We start from the raw sequence: 17,801 nt of genomic DNA, 5'->3' as shown, positions 1-17,801 counted from the left end.
ATAGTCGGCGCTCTTTGCCGATTAGTCGCCGACTAATCGACGACTACAATAGTGGCCGGATAGTCGGCTTTACCGACTAGTCGCCGACTAGTCGGAACATCTCTAATTATTTTACTTTATTTTAAGCATATTCACATCGTATAATATAGATCAATTTAGAAACATATACTATCACAACGAGAAACGTCTGGACGCGAAACACAAAGCTGGTTGGTTGCTGGGAAGTAAATTATGAACATTTATAAAAGTGTCTTAACTAAATACTTAAACGAAATATTCGCCTCTGAAAATAGAACCGAATTTTTTTGCCGAATTTGGACTTCGCAAATTTGTTCATAACGTGGCGAGTAATTTGCGCTCCCATGTAAAAATGTCTATTCATTCAAAAGCAGATTTTACTTTTAAGAAGTAAATGGTGATATTATAATGCGAGATGCCTATTTACTGTCAGATTGATTTATTGACGAATCACAGTCAGCCTTACTCCCTTCGTTCTTCAACAGTTGATTTTACCCCTCGCCATTATCTTCTCGTCTATTAATTCCTATGTCTGTGGTTGTCCCACAAAACTCATTCAAACGTTGTTTGTTGACGTTGATGGATGAAAAACTGTGAAGTTTTTGCTTCCCCTGTAAAATTTGATAAAACTTTCATAGCAGTTATTGCAAGATCAACAACGATATATAACTACATTGTGGACTGCTAGCTTCTTTGGACAATTTTTTGTTAGCGCCTAAACGTTTGGTCTTCCACAAATGGAGTTTCCTGCATTTAACCTTCTTTCAATATCTCTATCAGCCTTTCTCATCTCTCGTAATTAATATTGTTGAAGAACTTGGAGATGAATTACTTCTGCGATAGGACTTCCTAGTAGGCCAGTTTTGGAGGTAATCAGGAAGTTGGGCAAATAGATTACTCACAGACTTGTTGAAGAACTTGGTGATGACGGTCTTCCAGGCGTACTGCTTCATGGACTTGGCCTCCAGGTACAGGCCCTGAAATGTGTCACACAGGACGGAAATGATGCACGGCGGCTCCGACGGCAGCTCGAAGTTTGGCGAAGACCAGTTCGCTGGCAACCCTGAAATCATGGCAATTTATTAAGAATTAGTTTATTTGGTCGAGCATTACCCAGGTAGCTTGAACAAAGGATTGTATATCTATATAAGGAAGAGAGTCCAAGGGTGTGTTTGTTTTTTACACAAATAAATTTTATTCCGAGATTGATGAAATTTTGAACACTTGATCTTCGAAACAAGAAGGTCACTGTCTACGTGAGATTTGGTAAAAGCGCACCATGCCCCTTTTCCACCCCACAACGCAGAATAAGGGCCGAGAATGTCGGGAACTTCAGCTAGTTTATAATATAACATTGCATGAAGCGGTTGTAGTTACATACATATGTTTGGTAAGCCGATCTCAATACAGACATTTTGACTTCTTCTTCTTGTTCATCTCCTTACCCTCTCCATTTACTTCTCTTGCCACAGCTTTGGAGCATTCCCAAATTGGAGATGCCGTAATGGTTTTAGCAGTGCTTGATGACCAGGTACGTTCAGCCCGGTACTTCCCAACCTTCCTCTCTCACATCTCCTTCCTCTCTCACATCTCCTTACCCTCCTCCCGCTGATTCAGCCTCACAACACACCCCAATTGGGGATACCATAGTCTCACTCGATCTGGACAGTTGGGATTCTTGTGCAGTATTATTGTGATTACCGCACACAAGTCCCAACTGTTCGGAGCCAGGGGAACATGGCATCCCCAATTGGACTTCCTATGTTGTAATGCTGAAGGGAGGGGTAACAACAACAAACATCCCTTTTAAAAAAATGTCCCTACACCTACAAATACTTTACATAAATTAAATATCTCTTCTTCTTTATCTTCTCTCTGTCTCTTCAGCAGATTAATGTCCAAAAATCAGGGCCGGCCCTATGCGGGCACAATTCTACAAATATTATAATTTATGTACTTTTTGTTAGTTGGGTTAGCTGTAAGAAATAGGAAATACCTATAAGCTATTTCTCTTTTTACTTTCGTATTTTGTACAATGAAGGTGTTTTTAACTTGAACTTGGTATGGAGTGGTGATGGGGAAGAAGGAGGTCGGGAACATTTTAATAAACCAATATGTATATGTGAAAGTGTCACCTTTGAAGTTAGGATTGATGAGGTCCCTTCGCTGCGCCATGATGGCATTGCCGTACACCAGGTCGATGCAAGACAGCAGGACGTGGTACATGTTGACCAGGTCGTCAGACAGGCACGGAAACTCCCCCTTCACGCACACAAACAGGCACCAGCAGAACTCAAACACCGCGTTCACGTTGCACAGAGCCAACCTGCACAATAGTCAGACAAGGAATCAAGACTAATTATTATAACACATGAAAAAGCACAGGATATTGTAACTTTAGGATTTGTGAAGCTAAAGTTTAGTAATATCAAAATTACAACATCTATCCAATGACATTACAAAAATACAAGACACGTTATATTCTTACTAATCAAACAAAAAATATTATTTGACACTAGTCCTGGGGAAGAAGGTTCAATCCTCAGTCAAACCAATTTTTTAAGTTTTAAAAGACATTTTAAGTTCTATAATTTAAGTTATAGTTCACAGCAGTATAAGAACCAGTCTCTGCAAGTAAATTGGCTACCAGATGGCCTAAGAGATGGCGCAACTAGGCTGAAAATTTGAAATAGATATTATACTACATCGACTACCATATCACGGGCATGTGCCTAGTTTGATGGTGGTAACACACCCAAAAATTGTAAAATAACAAAAAAAAAACACTGAATAAAGAAAAACTTGGTTTAGCTATTCTGAGGAAACTACGTACTTTACTTATGCATCACATGTAAAATTTGGATAAATACATAATTACATATTATCTGGTAAGATAGTACAATTTACAGAAACATTGTTTTGCCAAACACCAGCTAGTAATTATTTATTTATTTATTACACGCCCTAGTGGGATATATTTACTATAATTATGAAATTATTGTCAGCTAACAAGCGCAAAACGTCATTTTACCACCGGCAAACGAAGGGGATTTGTATTATACCGCGCCCATTCGCTCTATAGCCCTCAGGGGAAAAAATGTGAATGACGTAAAAACAAATTGATTTTTGTGAAATATATATTAGAACACACATGTAAAATACTTATTACGATTATTATACTGGACACCTACGCAAGTGACATTGACTGTAAATTTTGGCTTCCTCTTTAGGGTACCTTGGGTAAGGATTTTCAATGAAACACAACTTCACGAATGTCGTCGGACAACTGACTGATTGGGCCAGTTGTCGTAGTATAATGGTCATGTGTTTTGCTTCCAGCTCTTCGAAATGTCCGGATTACATGTTACTACAAGTATATCAATTTGGATGTCTATGCTTACAGCAAAATTGGTGCATATATCATATTTTTTTTTTTTTAAGTGTTTATTACTATAAAAAAGGCTAGAATAACCAATTTATTATTACTAATTATGTTGGAGATAAAATTAATTTAGAATAAATTATAGCTTCTTATCACCCTGGGAGTCATATCATAAAATTATAAACATAGATAATAAATACAATTAATCAATAATAATTGCATTTGAGAAATGCGCAATAATTATATTTAAATCTTTAAAAAATAGATATAATATCAAATACCTAAGTAACAAAATGTTGAGCAAAAATTAAGAAAAAATATATCTTGCGATTTTTCATGGATTTGTGCTAGTATTTACATTTTATATTATTTCAAAAATAAAATCAATATTAATCAAAAAAACTTGAAAAGTAAAGTAGGATGTTTGGTTTTATAATAATACTAGCTGACGTGTACCCGACGTTGCTCAACTTTTCTCTACTTTGTATAAATATAATATCAATGTTTTATATATATTTAAACCTTCTAGAAGAAAATCTCTAAACCCTATCAAACTCCATTGCATAGTTTAGAAGAACTAAGCGCACAAATGGATAGATGCGAATACATAGTGACTTTGTTTTAAACTATTTAGATATATCGATGTAGTGTCACGATTATGAATTTACTAGTTTATCAGGAAATGGCCTGTAATACTGTTTTTAGTTCATTATGATCTGGGATGTTCCCGAATGTTCCACAACATTCCAGAATATTCCGGGATGTTCTGGAATATTGTGGAATGCTCTCGAATGTTGTTGACTCTTCTAGAAATTTATAGAGGGCCAAACTTCCAGATCTCATATCTTCAAAAGCACGCACTTCAGGTAAAAATAGGAACCTTCTTCGTGCATGGGGGATAGAGGACTACCACACCACATAACTCCCTTGATCGTACCGGGACTCGTTTCTCAGTGTTAGTGGCAGGCACATTGTACACTTACTTTTATAATATCTCATATTGATATAAATCCAATTTAAAATATAAATTGTATATTTACTATTATTTGTGATTTTTAATAAGTTCGATTATAGTGTGTAATGGTCCCTATTTGAATAATTTGTTCCATTTTGGGAAAGTATTAGTTGGCTCTCATTTTTAAATACATCTATTTGAATTTCAACTTGGTTTTTGGCAATGAACGAATGCAAATCTTGGAAGCAGAAATTAACCCACTTCCCGACAACCGATCGAGCTGAAACTCGGCAGATAAGACTCATTGTCGATGACAACCCATTATATCAACCTTTAATGGAAATCACGTTCACACACGCGAACATATACACATTTCTCTGAAATCGGATAACATTAAAGCTAACTGCTGTTATACAAAATAAATGTCGGTCCCACCCGAACGGAATTTGGGGAGGTTGGTCAACTCCGGTTCCTAAGTAGGAAGATTCAATCGTCAGTCAATCCATTTTTTTTTATACATTTTAAAATAGTGTACATAATTATAGTACATATTATTTACCCTTTGTTTTTAACGGGTTGACTTCTTCTTCGTAATTCTTGAAGATAATCAATTTACGACGAACGTCTGGACCATTTATTTTACAACAGAATGAATATTGCCCTAGAGATGTTTCGAATTTGAATCAATGTTTATGTAAAAGTTTATACATACTCTCAAATAAATTAATTCGTAGTTAAAAAATATTTTCCATGATCCCATGAATTTAATTTAGTTACAATGGGATTTGACCTGTACTATTTCGTATTCAAAATGTAAAAAATGATTTTTAAAAAAAGTTCTTACTTTGTTTTCTTATTCCCCTTGTTTGATTTTTGGCTTTCCACATTCTCCAACGGAACAAAAAGTTCTAAAAAAATTGGCTTAAACTTTTGGAAGAGCACCGTCGAAACTGCGAAATTCTTTTCCAACTTCTCCACCCTCAATCTAAAGTCCTCCGGCATGGATGCCATATCGATCCACTTCTTTATAGTATTGAAAAATTGAATTAGACTGAAAGAAAACGTACAAAAATAATAATATCAATACACAAATACAAAAAATTATCCCACACACAAATAAATCCATTGATAAGCTTGAAGAAGAAATTTCTCCTTGCAGAAATTTGAATTTATTTATCTGTGGGAATAGTAGACTGAAGAATAGTAAAATGTTCTTATTTTTTCATGGTGAGGATCACAACAAACAGAAGGTAACACATTTAAATAATTAAATAATGTTTTTGTTGCTGATAAGATAAGAGATAAGAATCATAATATACTATTTAGAAAATGAACGGAATCAATAAAATAAACAATATTGTCCAAAACCGTGTCGCTCATAACTCAAAATCAAAATTCTGAATAGACAAAAATTGTTATGGAAACATTTCAAGGCCAATGTAAAGGGTTTAGTTAAATTCGAACAACGGTTTGAATGGGATCAATGCATCAAGCGGAGATATCACGCCAAATAAAATAGAATCACTGGATTAGTGTTCCACTATAAAAATTCAAGAATTCTGAGGTGGCAAGAACTGCGTACTGATAAACAATGACATGTTAAAATTTCACTTACCTAATATTGCACAGCCTTAACAACTTGGTCAAACTAACACAGTTTCCTTCTACAGCTGATCCCGTACGACCAACTGTTGGGACCAGCGATTTCCTACATGCCACATACAAGGCACACCCAATCCAATGAATTGGTTCTCCCTGTAATTCAATAAAATAATACCAATATGAAAACATAACCTTAAAGATGTACAAGATTTTACTAGCAATGGACGTGATTATTGACATGACTTCAATCAAAAGCATCAATAAATGATATATAAGGGACAAATGATACTAAATTTGATTATCATTGATAATTTACTGTGTTATTTAAGTGAAAACTTACGTCCAAAGTATACTTCTGGTTGATAGTTTCGTAAGACTTCCATGATTCGAGGGTAGCCTCTGAATCTACGTTTAATTGCGTACACAACTCCCGATGCGTTTTCTCTATTGAATCTTCAGATTCACTAGACTGGGCCATGATAAAGACTATAAAACAAAATAACTTCACTGCCGATAAACAAAGCAGACTGACGCGAAAGCGCCCTCTTGACAAGATCTAAAGGCGGGAACATTTGGTGCTGCTTGCTGTAATAATCATTTCCCGCCTAATGTTGACTCGATAAGTACTGTAAAATAATTTTTAAGAATGTATTCAATTATTATAAAATCTGTGTCGGTGTAAATTGTAAACAAGAATATTTTTTAAATACTGCTAAATTCATAAGAATTCTTTCATTTGAATGGTTTCGCTATGCTAAAATATTAATTCTGATATTTTTTATTTTCGGTATTCAAATAATGAAAATGTAAATAAAATCAATGATGTTCGTATTATATTATTGGTTAGTATTATAATATTTCACTACAGCAGCGCCTTTTGAGCGTCACCTGATATATATATCGTGATTCAATTCGGTGCTAAAAGCTATGTTAGTTTCCATCGACATATCATTTACCACGGACCTAAAAAAATATCTATCCGCGTTTTATCCCTCTCTCTCTCCATGCCAAGGATTTAACCACGAACTCATAGTCAGAGGGTGAGAAAAGACAGCATAATTATTTTTCGAGCACGATTAAATATCCTGCTCGAAAACGTGTTGATGAATCATGATTAAATATCTTGATACATCCGATTAACAATAATTTATTCGAAACAATTTTCGATTTTTGTTTTACTTGCTTTTCACCCCAAATGGTTGTTGATAAATAGAAAGAGGTGATAGTGGATTTGTGGAACATTTGCGTAGCGTAGCTAAACATTGAAATGATAGTTCATAGAAAAACATTTTTGCGTAATGACTTTAGCCAACTTTAGCTATGGATTTAAGTAATATAATATTCGAAAGTGACGTTTGATTTGATAACAATTTTAAAGAAATAGACTTAAAATGAATAAAATAAATCGTCTGATCATTAGCAACGCCCCGCAGCTGCAAAGATATGTCGTTTGTAATTTTAACACAACTCCGTGTGCCAACAGTATTGTAAAACAGGCAAAGTTCATGAACAAGATGATGGCAAAAAGTGCAAAGAGGTTATGTTTTTGTATGATTTATATACAATAAATTAATTAAATATAATTACCTCTTTAAGCCTTACCCCAACTGTTACTCGATCGAACACAAAACTATTTTTTTTCATTTGTTTATTATTTATTTCACATCTAGCACCGCTTCTTTTTAACTTGTTTATAAACGACATTATTATTTTTTTTTTTTTCTCATACACGCTTTTGGCTTTTTGCGGACGACAATAAGATTCTAAAGATAATAAAAAATCACGATGACTGCCTTCTTTTCCAATCGAATATCGACTCTTTCAATGATTGGTGTAAAATTAATTGCTTGAAACTAAATGTCGATAAATGCAAAATTATGTCCTTCTATAGATCAAAAAAACCGATTGTCTTCGAATACAAACTTAATAATATTTGCTTAACAACTGTTACATCTATTAAAGACCTTGGTGTCTCTCTTGATAGCAAGCTTTCTTTTCGGGATCACATAACTGCAATCGTTAATAAATCGCTCAAACTACTTGGTTTCATCACTAGAATCACTTCGGACTTCAAAAACGTAAATACCCTTAGAACTCTTTACTGCTCCTTGGTTCGCCCCCATCTTGAATATGCTTGTGTTATTTGGTCTCCTTTTTATGCTGTCCACATTCGACGCATTGAATCTGTTCAACATCGGTTCTTAAGAGGGATTGCTAGGAGGCTAGGTTTAGAAAAAGGCAAATACTCATATGATGAAATTGAACGAACTCTAAACCTCTCTCCTTTGGAAGTCCGTCGGGAAAGAAATGACCTCATTTGCTTCTTCAAAATTATAAATGGTATTATTGATTCACCTACGCTACTGCAACTCATTCCCTTCAATATCCCCTCGCAAAGACTCAGAAATAATGAACTGCTCTTCCTCAACCATCATTCGACAAATTATGGATATTATTCACCATTGTCCAGAATGTGTAGACTGGTCAACTCAAGTCAAAACCTTAACTTTTTTGGGATAAGTCTAAATGATTTTTGCCAGTCGCTAAACAAGTGACGGAATATTAAGTGTCCTGTGGTCCTGACCCACGGCGTATTCTTGACTTGATTCGACTTGTCACTTTATTTTCTAATATTATATCTACCATATGTCTTTGCTTTCATGTACCTTTGTCTACTCCGATATTTTTCATTTTACTTTATTCGTGTTATTATTTTGTAATTTGGACGATGTCCGTTAATAAATAAATAAATAATAAATAAATAAATTACAGGAAATATTACGCTAATTCTGATAATGGTTTCATCGCTCCAACGGCGGTGGCTAAAACCAAGGGCCAGCCAGCTAAATCAGGTCGCAAGAGAGTCAATGTTTTGAACAAGCTGTTCATGAAATACGTCACAGATCTGATGACATCTGGTGATCTTGGTCAGAAAGTATTCGGCAAGCAAATTGAAATTTCGAAAGTAAGATGAAATTATTTTATTAAAATGATTTACTACTGACTGCACATCCTGTTTTGTAGATTTTCTATGCATAAGGATCAATAAATTGTAATATTATCTAATAAAACCTTTTTTTTACTTATAGATTTATATTTATAAAATTATATTCTAATTTGTAAATGTGCATTGGTCTCAGGTTAGTATTGCCCCTGACTTCAACCTGGTGAATGTGTTCTGGATTTCCCGTGGAAATCCTGATGAAGTTGAAACGGAGAAATTTCTGGCAGAAATTGCCGGGGACTTGAGACATCAACTCTCACAGCTAAAGATCATCGGTGTTGTCCCAATGCTTAAATTTGTAAAAGGTTGGATACACAATTATTATTATTACTTATACTTATTAATTTATCATTCTTTTTCCTCAAATGCTTATATCGTTGTTGTGCGATTTCAGCAAAAGTTTTTTTTTACACCAAAATTTTAAAAATCAGAGAATCTGGTCCAATCTCACTCAATCTTATTGGAAGACTAAAAGACTCATTCAAACATTGTTTGTTAAAGCATCTGAATACAAAACTGGAAAACTTTTTTTGCTTCCCCTGTAAAATTAGATGATACTCACATAGCCGGTCTTGCAAGCGCAACAATGATGTATTATGATTTTTAACCATTAATTTCATTCTCACTGTCAACCGCTTTCAAAAGAACCTTTCCTTTTTCGAGGTTAGTAATATATTTACATATACAGACAATGGGGGTTCGTATTCATTCTCATAGTCTCACTGGCTCCAAACAGTTGAAAGCAGTTGGCCCATATGGTCAGTAGCGTGTCGTGGCAAATTGAAAAAATTCCCAGGTTACGAATAACCTCTTAATATTTCATTTCCCTCTAATACCACCATCATAAGTGGAAAATGTTGCTTATTACAGGTTGACTAACTCACCGTTCAATTAATTCACCCAACCAACTTATCATATTATTGTATTTCTTTTAGATACCCAATATGCTAAGATCATGGAGGTAGAGTTGGCCTTAGGCAAAGCAGACTTTGGAGACAACTACATACCAACGGACCAAAGCTATCTCATGAAGTCAGAGTTTACATTGAACTCTCGTCTGGATCCTCTTTTAGTGGTTAGTTTATCGTTATTTGTTTTGTAACTCCTCAGGCTAATTTGTTTGGTTTTTTTTTTTTTTTTGAATAAATAGTTAATACATTTTTTTTTTTTTTTTTCATGTTCTCCATGAAACGGTTATACACCAATATATTATCATGGAGAAGATTACAAATTAAAAGTTTTACACAGGCAGTTTTACTATTTTGTCACATGTGTTATAAGATAGTTACTGAATTGTCTGTAGGTGACATTGAAAATGTCGATGGCTAATGCAGAATCGTTAAGCAGTTGAGTCGCTCTGTTTATTGGCACGTTCTGATAGGCAGAAGTCCTTGCTTTCGGAGCATATAAGAGTGCATGGGATCTTCCTCGAGTATAATTGTTAGGGACATAAAAGTTAACCTCTTTCAACATAGGCGGATTGTGTATTGTACCAGAGATTAACTTAAAAAAGTGTTTGCCTAAAAATATTTTTCTGCGGGCTTCTAATGTATTGATCGAGCATTCCTGTTAAGAACAAGGATGTTAAAAAGAAAAAACACCATGCTTTATTTTCAAATAAAGAAGCTAACCGCAGAAGAATCAAAACATGCATGTTTTTATATATTTTTTCGTTATCAGTAATTTTAGTTACAAACAACGAGCCATTTAAAAAAAAACATTATGTTCGCATTCAATATATCAAAAATTAAATATTTATTTTTACCTAGCTGTACCCCACCACGCATTGCTGTGGTTTAGTCTGTCTGTGCAATTAGAGAAATAATAGAGCGTGTTGCTTTTACGTCCAACAGATGGCAGCGTTTAAAAAAAAGCATGTTTGTTCAACAGATGGCTCTGTTTTTTTAAAAAACACATGTTTTTACCTGTAACAGGTGACAAAATAGCATGTTTTTACCCGTCATAGTTGACATCTATATAATATAGGTATATAAAACACATGCGTATTTCAATGCAACGTTATGTCAAAATTTCAAAGCAATCTGTGAAGAACTTTCCGACATTTCAGATTTTGAACAAAAAACATTAACATTTTTATATATATAGATAATAACATTTTAAAGCCTATACCACCTTTCGAAAGCAGTTTTTAGTTTTCGGATAAGTTCAGAAATATTCTGTTTATTTGGATTTTAATGCAATGCGGAAATTCTCTGACCTTCTGCCAAAGTATGGACTGAGGAGTTACGTTTATAACCTCCAATTACGAAATTCTTGCTTTTAATGTATTTATTTTATTTTTGCTAAAGGTACCTATGAAGTCTTTGATTTGTGTTGCATGATTTGATTTGTTAATAATGTAGCAGTATGTTGGGTTATTTAATTTAAATCCAGCTGTGAAATTAATTTCAAATGAGAAGAGCGTAGTATCGAAAAGTTTTTTTTTTTGTATTAAAATTTGTATGTTTTGTGTGAATCACTGTTGGCGTAAAATATCACCGAAATGTGTTAATATCAGGTCATTATTATTCAGCAGTACATAATATTATAAATTCTATTGCCATAATAGGAAGTAAATCATGAATTTTTTAAACAATTATACAAATTTACATTTGATAATAATTGTTACAACAACATCCATTAACAGGTTCGCTGCCGGCGACTTCTGTCGGAGCTATTCGGCGTCTTGCACTAGGTGCCAGCGGCTCCGGCCGGAGCCATGAGTAGTATGTCTGCACAAACATCAGCTTCCTACCGGCACTCGCGGCGGATGGTTGTTTTTGTAGCTAGCCTCGTTGTTGACAATTGTACCAACATTTTACAGCAATTGGTTTTCAAAGAAAAATCAGGTTATAGTTGTAAAGGGCCATTGAAAAAAGCACACAATAAGTTTATGTTTTTTTTAAATTTTTTGTGTCAAATTCTTCTTACTGTCATAATGAGTGATGATGCTGGACCATCTCGTCCTAAAAAGTCTCATCCCTCTCGTAAATCTCTGCAAGTTGAAGACATTGAGAGGGAGTTTGAAAATGAACTAAGTGACAATGATTTTGATTTTGAAAATGACGAAAACATTGATGATGATGAACGCCCACTACTTTATTTTGATGATATTCAACCTATCGATGTTGAAACAGGAACTAGATTTTATCCAAACTAGCAGCATTTCGAGCCCTCCACTTGAAGCCGCTTCAAATGAACTGTCTAGTGACCCACCGGTTTTTATATGCAGTAGACGTGGTCATGAACGAGAAGGGTGGACAAATACAGCTGAACCTCCGATGAAAACTGACATACCATTCCTGAAATGTCGCGAATTGTTAGTGCAGCCTTCAGGAAATTTACCAATTAATTTTTTCTATTTGCTGTTTGATGATCATCTTTGTAAATTAATTATTGAAGAGACTAATAAGTACGCAATAAGTATCCTTTGTTCGGAAGGTATAACTGATAAGTCAAGAATTACATCCTAGAGAGATTTGACAGTTGAAGAATTGTAAATATTTATCGGTCTTTTATTACTGGCACGATTTCACTGATCAGACTGCAGGATTATTAGAAAACAGACCGCTTGTTCCGTATTCCCATATTTGCCGAACAAATGTCTAGAAATCGGTTCCACCTAATAATGCGGTGCTTACATTTTTATAGCGAAGATCCTAATAGGAAAATTGTACCTCTCAGGGATCGCCCACTAAAAATCCCCCCACTTATTAATTATTTTAATGAAAAAATGAGTAATATTTACTATCCTCCCTTGATGAGAGTATGATATGTATTGTGGCGTGGGCAATTGTTGTTCAGACAATACATAAAGAATAAACACCATAAGTATGGTGTGAAGCTGTATATGTTGGCGGAACCTGATGGAACCATTTTATGTGTACGGGGGATCGGCTGATGCAGATGTAGGTGGAAAGGGTCATACAAACAAAGTAGTCATGAAATTGATGGAAGGTAATTTGAATTGTGGTCACGCGTTGTACATGGATAACTATTATAATAGTTACTCATTGGCAAACAAACTGCTTGAAAAGGATACCTACAGCACAGGAACATTGCGGTCAAATTTGAAAAACCTTCCTGAAGAAGTAAAAGAGAAGAAGTTGAAAAAGGGGGAGAACATTTCAAAATCGATGTTATGTACATCTCTACGCAATTTGAAACCAAATTTACCACTTTTCGAAACAAAAGTACATTTCCACTGAAATAAAAAACTTTTGCAACGATATATTATTCTTGTAAGTATATTTAAAAGCTAAAAAAAATAAAAATATTTGGCATCTAGGATGAGTTATATTGGCAGAAGAATTAAAATGTGCACCTTTATTGAATCAAAGGTTCTGACCGCAATTTGAAAAAAACTGAAAATATTTTTACAAGAAATGACCAAAAGTGTGGTGACATTACCATTTGTTATACCTTTGTCTAATAAAATAAGTGTGTTTTTATCAGTGGCGGCTCATGACTTTTGGCTGTACTTGATTACTAATATGACATAAATGGCATTAATGATGTTGTTGCAGCTGAAAACGTTATCCTTTATTTTCCAAAAATTCTGTTTTTTGTATGAAGATTTTCAGGAAATCAGTCGAACTGAAATTTTCTGAAAATTTTCATACAAAAAATATTTAAAAAAATGTATGGACTAAACATTATCTATAATGTAGAATTTTTCAAACTGCACTCTATCACACTAAAAAATCTGAGTTTTTATATATTATTAGTAATTTTAGTTATAAAAAACGTAAGGCGAGCCCTTTTATTTTCATTTTTATATTAGCATTCAAAATTTTAGTATTTCAAAAAATATATGTTGATTTAAAATTTTTTAAAACTTGAATGCGCATTTCAATCATCTTTCAAAAACTCATTTTCCGGATACATCCCGAAATATTCCATTTATTTGGATTTTATTACAAAGCGGAAACCATCCCTAAGGCCTAAATAGTCAAAAGGCATTGAAACTACATACAGGGTGTTAAGGGACGTACTGGACTAATTTTTTTTGAAATTATTTGGAGTAAAAAATGTAAATGAAATTCCGGAATCTGTTGACATTTTTGATGTTTTTTTTTTCCACTTAAACAGTACTTATTCGACAGTTAGGATCGGAGTGAGGAGTTGGTCGGCATTTAGGCTGAGTGACCAGTCATAAAAAAAGTTATCAGATTCCAAAATTACATTTACTTAATCACTGGAGCAAGTCAAGTATGTTCCTTAATACCCTTTATATATTAACAAACACTACAGTTATATATTATAGAATATTGAAAATGTATATATTTTGAATGGGCAAATTTACTTTATTTAGTCAGTTAAATACAACTACTATCGAACTTGTACATATATATATTTTTAATCAATTAATTTGATAAAAAGGTCATTGAGAATTCAATTAATTTGATCAAAAAGTAGTGTGTTTTGTAGCAATTCCACTTCTACATTTAATAACAAAGTCCGATTTCGTAATTCTTCAATTTCGTAATTTTCGTAAATCCCGTATAACATTTCTGATATAGAATTCGTTACTTCCATTCTGAAACTATATCGGTGCGAATTTAGAAGTGGAATGTTAAGTTAACAGAATGGAATGCATATAAACATGTACATATAAACTTTGGCAAAAATTCCCTAACGTTTTTTGTTATCTTTTCGTTTTCCCAGAAACAAATTGAGGAACTTAACCAAACCGAGGAAGTTGAAGAAGCGCCCCTCTTCGCAATGAGGCATGACGTGTTTGGCCTGAACCGCGAGAAGATGCTGCAGGGCATCACGCAGTCCATGAATAAGTCACGGGTGGCGTGGAAGAACACTACCGAGGAGGTCACCTCCACGGCCCCCGTTGACGTGCGCAGCTTCATCCCGCAGGTGGAGCCCAACGAGTTTTACATGTCTACCAAGGATCAGAAGCAACAGTTCTTTGATTTTCTCAAGAAACGAGAGGTAAGAATTACTTACATTTCTACTCAAGTGGAGACAACTTTATAATATGTGGTATATTATGTTTTATCCACTCGAGCGAAAGCTACTCAAATTTGGTTAGCCGCTGTCACCCTGTAGCAGTTGTTACCCAAATTAGGGTATCTGTAGATAAGTGATTTTTATGAATTTAATTTGAAATCCCCGCAATCAGCTAATATATTTAGTAGCTAGCTTCATTAAGCTTCTATCAAATACCAAAAGATGTCACTAATTGCATATTGAATATTCCAGATTATGTTTTATACCGTGAAGTCTGCCTGTAGATGTCATTTTAAATTGTGTTCTAAAATTTGAACATCGGTTTACATTTAAAAAATTGCACTTTTTGCATGTCTGTGACTATAGTCATTTCTAGTAGACCATAGACAACATACAGAAAGTTTAATATTCAATATTTCCCCAAATAAGTAAAAAGGTGGAGCAATTTCGGTAACTAATGTACAGAATTCACGCGTTTACATATTTAATAATATCAAAAAATAATAACTTACAGAACCTAAAAATATGAGATGAACGGTGAAATACAGGTGAATTCATTGGCTTTAAACCACAGTAAGCATTTTTTAGGGTTTCTGTAAAAATATTCAGAAGAAATATTTTTTGGAGTGAGGGTGGTCAAAACCAAAACTGAATGCCCTGAAATCTGTATCGCTCGATTGGTTATGATCTTTTTGACCTACTTACTTTGAGAGACCACAAGCCAAACAGCTGTCACACCATATATAATAGAAACAAGGGAGATGGGCCATTCACTATTATTAGTATATACGCTCTTGAGGTGATTTTTCACAATAATGGCACCATACAAATTATTCTATTATTATTAGTAGTTTAGTAACATCGCTCATCCGTACTGCATCTATGCACAGCGGCATATTGCTTTTGTTTCTACCTACAAACCAAACGGATAAATTTCATTGGCTCTGTCGCTTTGATAATCCGTGCAGTTTTGTCGCAGTTTGGCATGCTTTCATGCCTCTATATCTCCCTTTGTTTCTATTATCTAGGTGGGTTACAGATAGCCGGGCAATATTTGAATTCTCTCTACTTCCGTCATGATAAGCGGAAAGATTTATAAAAAAAATAATTTAATATTTTTCTTCATTATCCTTAGTTAATGAAGAAAAAGGCGTCTGAAGAAATGCTGAGATTATCGTCTCAACCAGCAGAGATGAATGAAGAGGAGGATAATTACTCCCGTTACGATCATTTAGACAACTACATAGAAGAAGACTTTGCAGAAGACTGTGATAGAGATGACTTGTATAAATAAATCTAACTTAAAATAAAAATTACAAATGCTTCGACTTAGATAAAAATGGCATAAAATGGGTTGGTACCATAGACATATGAATATTAGTAGACCTGCCCTAAGTGATTAAAAGCGTATTATTCCCCACTCCCCATACCGGTTCCATTGGAGCCGGCTGGGCTCGCATATGGCTTCCCGTGAATCTTGAGAATGTGACATGACCGGTCAGTGGTTGAGTGGGCATAGCGCTTGGGTCTCACCCGAGCGTCGCGTGTTCGATTCCTCGGCTGGCTAAGTCCTCCATCACAACACAAGCAACATTTTCGGCTTTCTGTGGTGGTAGTAGGAGATTTTCAAACATTGTTGGGTTATTCGTAACCCGGGAATGTTTGTCTTTCTTTTAAAAAAAAAAAAAAAAAAAATTTTTTTTTTTTTTTTATGAAATAACACGGCAAAATAGTGGCTTGTGATATGAAAACTTGTAAAAATAGATGTGAAAAAGAGAATAAACCCAATTGTCGTATTACATTCCATATGTAAGCATCATTTTAAGCTTATTCACGTCGTATAATATGAATCAGTTGTAGAAACATATACTATCACATCGAGCCAACATTGGTCGAATGTAGCGATTCTCAAGTGTGCGCATCGTTGTTACTGGGAAGTAAATTATGAACACTTATAAAAGTGTCTTAACTAAATACGTAAACAAAATATTCGACTCTGAAAATAGAAGAAATTTTTTTTTGCCGAATTTGGACTTCGCAAATTTGTTCATAACGTGGCGAGTAATTTGCGCTCCCATGTAAAAATGTCTATTCATTCAAAAGCAGATTTTACTTTTAAGAACTAAATGGTGATATTATAATGCGAGATGCCTATATACTGTCAGATTGATTTATTGACGAATCACAGTCAGCTTTACCCCCTTCGTTCTTCAACAGTTGATTTTACCCCTCACCTTTAATTTCTAGTCTATATATTCATATGTCTGTGGTTGGTACATTTTATTTTCACTTCTTCCAATTTTGAAAATGCAACCTTTGGGCCCAGTGCCTAAAATAGTGGAACTCTTTCACAGGTCTGCACATTAATAAACCACTCGATCGACAGCTTCTGGGCTTTTTGTATAAAAAAAATTGGTGCTCTATTTAACCATAGATATGCCGATAGTACAATTCTCATTTGTTCCCTACTTATTAGCCTAAAATATTTAAAAAAATAAAAATCTTTGAAATGTCAAAATATTACCTCACGACAGAAAAATGAAAAACTAAGTTACACATGTTAAGCATTTTTATTTCAGCAAGACAATAAATTATACAGGTTAAAACATTAATGAATAAGGTAGAATGATTTAATTCTACCTTGCATGACATAGTCACGATCCAGTACGACCTCCAGTTTATTCCATAAACTTTTATAATTTTTCATTTGTGGATATAGTTAGGCATCAATATGACGTCACAATACTCACGGTTCCAATTTTCGATCGAAGTTATACCCCCCTGGGTCTGCAGATGTCACTAAACCGTTGGTATTACAGATTTCAGTTTTTACCGTCCCGCATTTTGCATCTCATCGAGTGAGTCAAATGACGGCG

The 17,801-nt window shown here is 34.4% G+C and overlaps 2 protein-coding genes across 2 annotated transcripts in view; one reads left to right on the top strand and one right to left on the bottom strand.

Moving 5' to 3' along the window:
• Positions 1–6,500, bottom strand: part of LOC149418336 (retinoblastoma-like protein 1) — a 40,853-nt gene extending 34,353 nt beyond the window's left edge. Inside the window, exons 1-5 of the mRNA XM_089638741.1 lie at positions 6,298–6,500; positions 5,971–6,110; positions 5,200–5,406; positions 2,154–2,344; positions 921–1,081 (exon numbers count right to left, since the gene is read on the bottom strand). Of these exons, the coding sequence (XP_089494867.1) occupies positions 921–1,081; positions 2,154–2,344; positions 5,200–5,406; positions 5,971–6,110; positions 6,298–6,435 (837 nt within the window). The 5' untranslated portion in view covers positions 6,436–6,500. The remainder of the gene's footprint in view (positions 1–920; positions 1,082–2,153; positions 2,345–5,199; positions 5,407–5,970; positions 6,111–6,297) is intronic.
• A 799-nt stretch (positions 6,501–7,299) lies between these two features.
• Positions 7,300–16,409, top strand: LOC149418335 (uncharacterized). The gene is made up of 6 exons (XM_089638455.1): positions 7,300–7,494; positions 8,730–8,922; positions 9,098–9,266; positions 9,897–10,036; positions 14,629–14,907; positions 16,061–16,409. Exons 1-6 carry the CDS (start codon positions 7,349–7,351, stop codon positions 16,217–16,219), a joined length of 1,086 nt encoding a protein of 361 aa, XP_089494581.1. The 5' UTR covers positions 7,300–7,348; the 3' UTR covers positions 16,220–16,409.
• The last annotated feature ends 1,392 nt before the right edge of the window (positions 16,410–17,801 follow it).

This window comes from Hesperophylax consimilis, chromosome 13 (assembly GCF_061612785.1).
Source record: "Hesperophylax consimilis isolate HC1 chromosome 13, BYU_Hcon_1.0, whole genome shotgun sequence".
NCBI lineage: Eukaryota > Metazoa > Arthropoda > Insecta > Trichoptera > Limnephilidae > Hesperophylax > Hesperophylax consimilis.
Note: the sequence above shows the minus strand (reverse complement) of the source record. Positions and strands in the feature narration are given on the sequence as shown.

Bases quoted from the DNA above. Each gene is read 5' to 3' on its own strand.
- LOC149418335 (XM_089638455.1), top strand. From the start codon at position 7,349: ATGAATAAAATAAATCGTCTGATCATTAGCAACGCCCCGCAGCTGCAA. The intron at 10,037-14,628 runs GTTAGTTTATCG...TCGTTTTCCCAG, and splicing joins GTCTGGATCCTCTTTTAGTG to AAACAAATTGAGGAACTTAA. The intron at 14,908-16,060 runs GTAAGAATTACT...CATTATCCTTAG, and splicing joins ATTTTCTCAAGAAACGAGAG to TTAATGAAGAAAAAGGCGTC.